The following is an 11984-nucleotide window of genomic DNA, read 5'->3' as shown; positions in this document are numbered from 1 at the left end:
AATCTTGTCTTTGAGAAGATATGCCTGTGCCTATTTATGTTGTAAATACACACAAACATATCTATTGAGTGTGTATGTGTGCATGCACACACATATGATAGGAAGAAATCTTTTATTTCCATAAATGTGTTACATACTGGTGTCATGCAACTGGTACCTGTGCCAGTGGTACGTAAAGCACCCATTACATTTTCGGAGTGGTTGGCATTAGGAAGGGCATCCAGCCATAGAAACCATGCCAAACCAGACTGGAGTCTAGTGCAGCCCCTCAGCTTGCCAGCCCTGGTCAAACCATCCGACCTATGCCAGCATGGACAACGGATGTTAAGTGTTGACAATAATTCTGAAAAATACTGTTAAATATAAGAGGAATCAATTCATAAGGTCTACAAAGGACACTGACTGGTTTTCACTTGTCTTATATTTTACTACTTTCTCAGAAGCAGTTGGCACATTGTTGTACTCAAGACTTGCCCACCACAGCAGAGTTGATATTGGTGTTAATGCCACATAAAAAGCACAGGGGTTGGTCTCACATAAAAGCACCCAGTACACTCTGTTGAGTGGCTGGTGTGAGGAAGGGCATGGAACCGTTAGAAACCATATCAGAACAGACAATGAGGCCTGGTGCGACCCCTGGCCTTTACAGCTCTGGTCAAACAGGCCAACCCATGCCAGCATAGAAAACTGATGTTAAATGATTATGATGATGATGTTCCAGAAATGTATTTCACCACACCATTAGATCAGTGTGATGATAAATATTTTGTGGGACATAAACATCAACCGCTTTAAAAAAAAAATTAATAAATGAAAAAAAAAACAGTATTAGACTTTATTAATTATAGCTTTTCCCAAATATAACAACATTAGTTTCAGATCAATATTTTTTCAAAACGAATTCAAAAGCGAGAAGAAATTGCTTTTATTAAAAATATCCCAGAGATAAGTTATCTCACCTATGAAAATATAGCCGTAGTGAAATAAAATGTAGTATTGGGAGGCAGTTACCACACACTGTTGTATCTCCTTTTTTACATGAATACATTTACAGATACAGATGGGTAATTTTTTATCTTATAGAGGAATTTTAGCCAAAATCTATATCACGGTATGCTGTGGGAGATAACTAAAGTGTGTTGCATCAAGAAGGGTCAACCAGCTGTAAATGACAGCCCAAAATACAGTGCCACAATGTGTCAGTTATTGATGTGATTAAAACCCACAAGGCTATTCACATTATAGGTAAAAGTTAAAATATTTGTTGTTGCTATGAACTTTTACATTGATATAGTTATACTTGTATATGAATATATACATGCCTACATAAGAAGCTACTTTCAGTGAAAGATTTACCATATACATCAGTGACATGGTTTCTCTCCTCTAAGAATATGTTTGCATTTAGCTAATTGAAGACTTCCAGAGAATGATGTGCCATAGATATCACAATGGTATGGCTTTTATCTTGTATGAATACGTCTGTGTTTAGTTAAGTCACTGTTTTGAGAGAATGATTTGCCACAAATATCACAGTGATATGGCTTTTCCCCTGTGTGAACACGTTTGTGAGAAGTCAAGGCACTACTTGTGGAGAACGATTTAGCACAGATATCACAGTGATATGGCTTCTCTCCTGTATGAATATATATGTGTTTAGCTAAGTTATTACCTTGAGAGAATGATTTATTACAGATATTACAGTGATATGGCTTCTCTCCTGAATGAATACGTTTGTGTTTAGTAAAGTCACTACTTCTGCAGAATGATTTACCACAGATATCACAATGAAATGGCTTCTCTCCTGTGTGAATACGGCTGTGTCTAGTCAATGCACTACATTCAGAGAATGATTTACCACAGATGTCACAGAGATACCTCTTCTCTCCAGTGTGACTCCTTTTATGATCAGCTAAGTGATTACATACAGAGAATGATTTACCACAGATGTCACAGAGATATCTCTTTTCCTCTGTATGAATACTTTTGTGATCAGCTAAGTGGTTACTTAGAGAGAATGATTTACCACAGATATCACAGCGATATGACTTCTCTCCTGTATGAATATGTTTGTGTTTAGTCAAGACACTACTTTCAGAGAATGATTTACCACAGATATCACAACAATAGGGCTTCTCCCCTGTATGAATACGTTTGTGAGAAGTGACATGATAACTTCGAGAGAATGATTTACCACAGATATCACAGTGATATGGCTTCTCTCCTGTATGAATACGTTTGTGTGTAGTTAAGACAACACTTTGAGAGAAGGATTTACCACAAATATCACAATAATATGGTTTTTCTCCTGTATGAATGCGTATATGCCTAGTTAAGTCAATACTTCCAGTGAATGATTTACCACAAATATCACAATGATATGGCTTCTCTCCTGTATGAATACGTTTGTGAGTATTTAGGTTACCTTTTTGAGAGAATGACTTTTTACACATATCACAGTCGTATGACAATTTACTTTTCTCTTTTATCGTACCTTCAGGACAAATCATTTCCTCAGGTTTCTCACTCTTTTCCATTATTTACCTTCTCAAATCACAATGCATATATTTTTCTTGCTTTTGTTCTTATACTTTATTCTTTAAAATTATTTATACTGCTGTATTTTTGTCTAGTGTTACCCTTGTCTAAGAACTCTTGTAAATTTATTCAAGTTTAGTTTACACAATCTCATCTTGTAGACACTCCAATCAGTGTAGTACACATTTTGCTAATAATCACAGTTCAGAGTAAATATTTCACAGTAATTCTGCCATACATTTATAGAAACAGTGTTATATATCTGTTCTGTATAACATTTTTCTTCAGTCTTCAAAAGATGGTAGATAAGGAGCATGTATCTCTTGGTATCCCAAATGTCATCTGATATTCTGAAATAATAAAGAAACAACAGTGAAAGATATAGAGGTTACTTTAAAAATACAGATTAAACAGTGGAAAATCTACAACAAGTCTATAGAGATGAACTGTAGAAATAAACATTTACCTCACAACTGAACTTTTTAACTTACTAGCAGAGACACCTGACGTTGTCCATGAATGAAATATATTGGAAGAAAAAAGCAAAATATGTTGTATAGAAATTTGTTATTCTAAATTCAATTTATTCTTCAATTGAGATATAATTTATTTTTTAATTGGGAAATTAATTCTGAATTCATAATACAATAATAATAATAATAATAATAAAATGAAAATACAAAATTAACCACTTTTATGAAAGGAGATAAATTCTACCGCATATGTTGAAGGAAACTACGTAAGAGTTTCTGAGTAAACAACATTCATTGTTTTCTGGTTTGGAGCATAGACAAATAAGTCTTGCAAACTACCTACTCTGGAGTAACTAACAAAGTTGACCATGAGAAAAGCAAACCAGTAGATTTCAAAGACAGATCTTGAGCTTTATTAATAAACATTGCAAAGCAAAGTTGCACTGGAAATTCTACCTCAAATGACAAATCTGTTGATTGGAATTGTTGGAATGAAAACCTCTTCCCCAGAGGCACTTCCAGTGATGATGGTAGCTTCTGTCACATTAGATGATAATGAGGAAACAAAGTTGAAGTGTATGAATTATGAATAACCTCCACCACGCATTATATTTTCAGAACAAATTACCAAATAATCGTTATCTACATTACCTGAAAAGTATTTCCAGAAAATTTAATTGAAACATCCTTTATTCAGAAAGTTATGAGGAAATTAATTATTAATGGGTTGTGCATACATCGGTAGTTATATCAAGAAACAAACATTCGATAAATTATAGTAGAGTATCGGTTTCTGAACATTTCAGTGGTTGAAGTGAGAATATTTCTCGGTACTACACTCTCTGAGTGGTTGGCGTTAGGAAGGGCATCCAGCTGTAGAAACTCTGCCAAATTTAGATTGGAGCCTGGTGTTGCCATCCGGTTTCACCAGTCCTCAGTCAAGTCGTCCAACCCATGCTAGCATGGAAAGCGGACGTTAAACGATGATGATGACTACTTAAATACAGAGGTCCCGATGCATCTACGTAATCCTAACCCCTAACCCTAGTGAGTGTGCCCTGTAAAAACATCGTTAAGTCGATGCATCGAGAACTATGTATTTAAGCAGTGCCTATTTCTCAAACTAAAACGCACAAGAAACTAACGCGGCAACGATGGGGAATGTAAAAGGTAGCCTCCATTGCTAGAAATAGGAGCCAACTGTCGCACAAATCAGACATCTCAGTTAATGTTGACATTATTACCCGGAAACGAAATCGAAAAAAATATAGTGCAACGGGTGGGAAAAAAAAGGGGGAAGCAGGAAACGAATATGAAAACAAAAATGCACGGAAAGCAACAGAGGTGGGGGAAGGACTTCGGAAAATTCACAAGACCCGAGTTTTTCTCTCACAACTTTTAGGAAAATGTTTTTTTGGGGGGGGGGGGGGGAATTTTATAGAAATACCTTTCAAACGGCATACATTACGATCATAACAAAATTTGTGGGTTCCGAAGTCCTCTCCCCACCCCTCGGAAAAGATTTTACCCACAAATTATAATCGTAACGTATGCCGTTTGAAAGGTATTAATATAAAATTTCATGTAAAAAAAAAAAACCCACCTTCATAAAAGTTATTAGGGAAAAAACACGAATCTTGTGAATTTTCCGAAATCCTCTCCGCATCCCCCATTGCTTTCCGCGCACTTTTATTTTCATATTCGTTTCCATTTTTTTTACACCCGATGCACTGTTTTTTTTTTTCGATTTCGTTTCCGAGTAATAATGTCAACATTGACCGACATCTCTCTTCCATAGCTAGAAGTGGCAGCCAAATCTCGCACAAATCATAGACACCTCTCTTCCATAGTTAGGAATAGCAACCCAATCCCGCACAAATCATAGACGGCATCATTCATTCATATAAGATAGAAGAAGCACAAAGAATCGAGACGTCAAATATCGAAAGCCTATAGAATTAGAAAGACTGAATATTTTCATTGTTTAATACTTACGGCAATGTTTTATAAAGGATAGAGTTGTTGCAAGCAAGTGAGGTAGGTGAACAATGTATTAGAAGAGTGTATTACAAAGTATTATAAATGTATTCATAAATTCAAGCAACGGACGTAAATAATTCGATGCCAAAATGGAAATAGAAGTGCGCATAGTGCGCATTTTTGAACTCGATGTTTTCAGCAGGAAACGTTTGTTACCTCCCTTAATGTTTCATGTCGGTCTTTACGTCGTCTGCATCTCATCATAACATCTCTGGGTTAAATATACGAGAAGACTTCTTTATCATGCGAATAAAGAGTACACATGTACACACGAATATATGTACAGAAACATTCATGCATAAATATATATTTACACACGCACACACACACACACACACACACACACAGAGTATCCGCTTTCTCGTATTCGCGCAAAGCTATTGCTAGAAAAAAAAAATCATTGATATGAGTCATTGATAATGCTATGTGAGTCCCTTATATGACTCTTGAGCCTTGCCACAGATTAGCACATTGCCAGTTGGGCTGGCTGACAAAAGAAACCGGTGTCACAGTATGAAGTCTTTTCATACATACATATGTACACATGTATGTATGCAGATGTAAGTGTCTACGTATATATATATATATATATGTGTGTGTGTATATATACCGGAGTAAGCACATAAATGTGAAACAAGGTGGAAAAAAGGGTCCTCAAATACCAGAGGTAGAGAAATATATATATATATATATGTGTGTGTGTATATATATATATATGTGTGTGTGTGTATATATATATATATGTGTTAGGGACGTGCCGCCTGGGTAGGCAGCAGTGCCTAGGATCTTTCTGATTTGACGGGCACCACTTGTTTTCTTAACGAAACACTTTCAAACTTGGAATACTGGTAGAATGTGTCACATAAAGCAACTTTTTCTCTTAGCCATCTTAACAAAAATTTGTACATCACAAGTTATTTCATGTTAAAGTTGTCGTATTTCTGTAATTTCAACCAATCACTGACGTCTATTCAGCTGAATACAGTTACTGCTGTTTTTGTAAACAATAATTTTTGCCGGTGTCAAGAGTGTTATTCCCTGGGGCACTAAACTATTGTTATGAGGAATCTTCTTCTATTGTGGTTTCTTCCATTTTGTACAGGAGGTCATTATTTATATAAATATTTGATAACTTTACTGCATCCCTGTGTTTGAAAAAGCCATAACATGCTAACATTAACATATTTGAGAAGCATTTAAAAGCTAATAAAAAAATAAATATATAGTAAATTGGGGAAGTGGTATTAAACAACGAACAATGTGTAGGGTTTAAGGAGGAGACATTTTAGTATAGAGATCCCTATATCATGGGAAATGAAAGGAGCATGGAAGTGAGGCTTGTGTGAAAAGGTATGAAAGACAAAATAGAAAACTGGAATTTTTGGAAATACTTTATTTTCAGAATTGTAATTTCCATTACATGACAAACAGGAATATTAAGAAAAAGAAGTTAACAGAAGAAACAATTAGAAATTAATCTTTTCCTTTCTCTTCTCTATGAAGACATACGTGTCTAGTTAAATTACTACTTTCAGTGAATGATTTACCACAGACATCACAATAATATGGCTTCTCTCCTGTATGAGTACGTTTATGTGAAGTTACGCTTTAACTTTGAGAGAATGATTTACCACATATATCACAGGTGATATGGTCTCTCGCCTGAATGAAGACAGCTGTGTTTAGTTAAGTCACCTTTATCAGGGAAGGATTTACAACATATAATGAAAAGACTTCTCTCCTGCATCAGTACATTTACGTGCAGTTAAGGAAATGTTTTGAGGGAAGGATTAACCACAAATATCACTTCTCTCCTGTATGAATACCTATGTGTGCAGTTAAGTTACTGCTTTCAGTGAACGATTTACCACAGATATCACTTCTCTCCTGTGTGAATACGTCTGTGTCTTGTTAAGTCATTACTGCGGATGAAAGATTTACCACAGATATCGCAGTGATATGGTTTCTCCACTGTATGAATACGCTTGTGTGCAGTTAATTTACCACTTGCAATGAATGATTTACCACAGATAGCACAATGATATGGTTTCACTCCTGTATGAATACGCTTGTGTCTAGTTATGTCATTACTGCAGATGAAAGATTTACCACAGATATCACAATGATATGGTTTCACTCCTGTATGAATACGCTTGTGTCTAGTTATGTCATGACTGCAGATGAAAGATTTACCACAGATATCACAATGATATGGCTTCTCCACTGTATGAATACGCTTGTGTGCAGTTAATTTACCACTTGCAATGAATGATTTACCACAGATAGCACAATGATATGGTTTCACTCCTGTATGAATACGCTTGTGTCTAGTTATGTCATTACTGCGGATGAAAGATTTACCACAGATATCACAGTGATATGGCTTTTCTCCTGTATGAATACGCTTGTGTGCAGTTAATATACCACTTTCAATGAAAGATTTACCACAGATATCACAATGATATGGCTTCACACCTGTATGAATACGTTTATGTCTAGTTGTGTCATTACTGCGGATGAAAGATTTACCACAGATATCACAGTGATATGGCTTCTCACCAGTATGAATACGCTTGTGTGCAGTTAATATACTACCTTCAAAGAATGATTTACCGCAGATATCACAATGATATGGCTTCTCTCCTGTATGAGTACGTTTGTGTGAAGTTACACTATAACTTTGAGAGAATGATTTACCACAAATATCACACTGATATGGTCTTTCTCCTGAATGAATACGTCTGTGTATAGTTAAGTCATTATTTCGAGAGAATGACTTACCACAGATATCACAATTATAGGGTTTCTCTCCTGTATGAATACGTACGTGTGCAGTTAAATGGCTACTGTCAGAAAATGATTTACCACAGACATCACAATGACATGGCTTCTCTCCTGTATGAGTACGCTTGTGTGCAGTTAATTTACCACTTTCAATGAATGATTTACCACAGATATCACAATGGTATGGTTTCTCTCCTGTATGAATACGTTTGTGTTTAATTAGAGCACCATTTTGAGAGAATGATTTACCACAGATATCACAGTGATATGGCTTCTCTCCTGTATGAATACGTATGTGTGAAGTCAAGGTACTACTTTGAGTGAATGATTTACCACAGACATCACAGTGATATGGCTTCTCTCCTGAATGAAGACGTTTGTGTTTAGTTAAGTCACTATTTCGAGAGGCTGATTTACCACAGATATCACAATGATAAGGTTTTTCTTCTGAATGAATACGTTTGTGTTTAGTTAAGTCATCATTATCAGAGAATGATTTAGCACAGACATCACAGTGATGTAGTTTTTCTCCTGTATGTATTTCTATAATTTTCTCAATCTTTTCCATTGTTATTTTTCTCAAATCACAATATAAATATACATTCCTTGTTTTTCTTCTTGTTTAATCTTAGAAATACTTCCACTTCTGTCCACTGTTTCCCTTCTCTAGTAACACTTATGTAAATGTATCGAAGTCTGCTCAGCACTCCAGTCAGATGTGCAGAAATTTTGCTTATGATATCAAATTAGAACAAATACTTCACAGAAATCGACAACAGATTTATTGAAATACTGTTATATATCTACTTTGTACATAATTTTCTTTCAGTTTTAAAAGATGATAAATATTGAGAATATATCTTCTGTTATACCAATGCCATCTGAAATAAAGAAACAACAGTGTAAGATAAAGAGGCTGCTTTCAAAATACAGATTCAATAGTGGAAAATTTACAACATTTATATAAATAAACTTGATAAATAAACATTTACCTGAACAACTGAACTTTTTAATGTATTAAAATTTACATCACTGAATCTTCTGTGTAGCTTACATATTTGTAAACCAGAGCTACACCTTCACATTGTGTAATATTATTTAGATTAAACTGCAGAATAGCAAATAATAACATTCTTCTCTTTTAAGAAATATAATTTGACGTTGTTTAGCTGCAGATCAGTTGTGGCCCAGTATACATATGATTAAAGACATCCAATCCGTGAACATCCTGTTTTTTTCAATAGCATTGTATATCTAGGACTACATTTTCAATATTTAAGGCCACAGAGAGCTGTAATCACAATGAAGTTGTTTAAACAGGGCCTACAGTTTTTATTACTATTCAAACAAAAATAAACATTGATGAATGAAGAAAAGACAGCCGAATGAATTAATAAAAAAAAATGTAATTGGCCTGGCAGTGGTTAAGAAGTTTGATTCTCAACCACAGTGCAGTACCTTCAACAAGTGTCTCTTACAATAGCATCAGTGGCATGTGTGTGTGTTCTTGGTCTGACATCCCCTGATAGATATAAACAAGAATCAACATGTCATTTGATCCCAGTCTTCCATGGAAACATGTCAGGATACGGTGAAATATTACCTTGCTTGAGGACTGGTGACAAGAAGGACATCTGCCCATAACAATTCTACGTCTATGAATTCTGTCTGAGCCGAGCAAGCATGGAAAAATACTTTTTCAAATCATAATATTGACGATAATTATATTTCATTTATGGAGGAGTTTTTCTTAGCAAGTCCTTTTCCAGAATGTCATAATCATCATCATCACCATTTTACTGTGTAACTTTTAATGCCTGCATGGGTCAAATCCTTACCTGATTCCGAGCAAAGTAATATTCTCTCATAACATGTTTACACAGACAATTGAAAAAGAATGACACTGTCCATATAATAGTGCACTTATCTACAACTATAATATGATGTGAATGAACACAAACACACACATATATCTATTTATATGATAGGCTCCTTTAAGATTCCATCTACAAATTATTAAGTTCAATGAAAAGAAAACTAAGTATCTACTCACCACTACCACCACCATCATCATCATCATCATCATTATTATAGCTTTCAGTAACAAAGTTTAGTCTAAGTTATTTGCCAACCAAGAATATTTTCATCGCATTTCAGATTTTTGTTTCATATTCCTATCTAGTTTGCTTGCCACTGATGTATCCGGATACTCTGACAATACAAAGCTCGAATAACAAATAGCAGGAAAAAGTAATAACTATCCACAGATATACTTTGCTTAGTTATTTCACTTTCATTCAAAAATCTATTTTTCAGTCTCTAGTACTGTTAACATGATATCTAATATAAGCCTCCTTTCTTCCATCCAGTCATCGATGTAGTTGTCAATGTGAATAGATAGATAAATAGAAGACATAAAAACTTGACCAAGATGTTATTTTCTTGTCAGTCCCAATAATATATGTTTAAAATTTCCTGCTCTCTTTTTCTTTCAACTAATTTTTTAAGCATGTCAGTATTTTTCTTCACATTATCATTTCTCTCTCTTTCTCTTTACCTCCCACTTCCACTAATGTGGCAGGCAGTCTAATACTCTCCCATTCTTTGCCTCTCACTCTCAAAACAACTGCCCTCTTCTCTCTCTTCCTGCCTTTCTTTCACCTTACCAACAGAACACCAACCCTCTACTAAACATTGGATTTCTAACTCTTTATATATCTCCCTTCAGCTAACTTTCTAACCATGTAATAATTATTATTTTCCACATCTCTATTTTAGCTTCTATAACTAGGAATAGCAGCCAAATCGGTTATTTTTCAGATTAACACCAGCACGATCTTCACTAGGGGGTTAGGGTTTGGGAATTCCGTCCGTGACCCTAACCCTAACACCCTAGTGAAGATCGTGCGGGTGTTAACCTGAAAAATTACCGACATTTCTCTTCCATAGCTACAAATAGCAGCCAAATCATGGATATCTCTCTTCCATAGCAGCCAAATCATGTACATCTCTCTTCCATAGCTAGAAATAGCAGCCAAATCATGGACATCTCTCTTCCATAGCTAGAAATAGCAGCCAAATCATGGATATCTCTCTTCCATAAAAGACCGAAGAGACACAAAGAATCAACATTTCAAAAACCGAACGTCTCATATATTTAAGATAAAAGATTGAATATTTTCGTTGTTTAATACTTACGTGAATTATTGATACGGACAGCGTTACTATAAACTGTGTGTGTGTTGGTTGAGATATGAATTAAAAGGAGATGAAGAGAAATTCATGCGACGAACATTTCTAATCTGATGCCAAGAAACGAAGGTACGTGTATTGCGCATGCGCATTTTCATATGTAATACTTTCAGTGGATGACACTTGTTATCTCCCTTTATGACATCTGATTAAATGTTAATGGGTATCACTATGGATTTTTGAAAGTATCTAAATGTATTGGGTTGTCCGGAAAGTTCGTGCCGATTTTTAAAGGAAAGAAAAAGGTCAATAAATTGACCATTACATTTTTAACCAACCAAATATGAACCATTTTGTTGCACAATGCGTTTCCATCTTTCCTTTAACTTGAAAATACCCTCTTCCCAGAATTGAGATGGTTTCATGGCAAATAAGTCGAAAGGTAAGCTACTAGAAATCGGCACGAACTTTCCGGACAACTCAATAATTTCTACTTCACTTTTCCTTTGAGAGGAGCATCCAAAAAAGAAATATTTTCCTGCCACATTTGTGAAATTTCGATGAATATTTTGAGGAATATGACAAGTCAACAAATTTGTCGAATTTTGCCTAATTTGACTAAATAATTCAGTAGCCAGTACTGTTTCGATATGACTAGACCGAATACCGCTGCCTGAAATCTGTGTGTACTGCCATGAAATCTTACAGTGCATTTCAAAGTGTAACATCTTGCATTAAAATTGATTTATCTCTGCTTGTATCTCTCAATGTACCCTGCTTTGGTATGTGTTGCACACCTACCCAATTATTATCTCATTTGTCCCTTGCCTGGACTTGTGTGTACTGCCATGAAGTCTTACAGTGCATTTCAAAGTGTAATATCCTGCATTAAAATTGATTTAATCTTTTTTACTGCTGGAAACCCCCTCTGCCTGGTACTGGCATTTATATGAACAA

General features: G+C 35.2%; 1 protein-coding gene across 1 annotated transcript; it reads right to left on the bottom strand.

Annotated features, from left to right (window-relative positions):
• Positions 1-821: 821 nt before the first annotated feature.
• Positions 822-11219, bottom strand: LOC106873075 (uncharacterized). Its single transcript, XM_052977683.2, has 3 exons — positions 11034-11219; positions 6934-8716; positions 822-2537 (listed from the first exon to the last, which is right to left on the bottom strand). The coding sequence occupies exons 2-3, from the start codon at positions 8401-8403 to the stop codon at positions 1464-1466; spliced, it is 2544 nt and encodes an 847-aa protein (XP_052833643.2). The 5' UTR covers positions 8404-8716; positions 11034-11219; the 3' UTR covers positions 822-1463.
• Between the last annotated feature and the right edge of the window lie 765 nt (positions 11220-11984).

This window comes from Octopus bimaculoides, chromosome 28 (genome assembly GCF_046866305.1).
Source record: "Octopus bimaculoides isolate indiv1 chromosome 28, ASM4686630v1, whole genome shotgun sequence".
Lineage (NCBI taxonomy): Eukaryota > Metazoa > Mollusca > Cephalopoda > Octopoda > Octopodidae > Octopus > Octopus bimaculoides.
The sequence above is the reverse complement of the archived record's forward strand: the minus strand, read 5'-3'. Positions and strand labels throughout refer to the sequence as shown.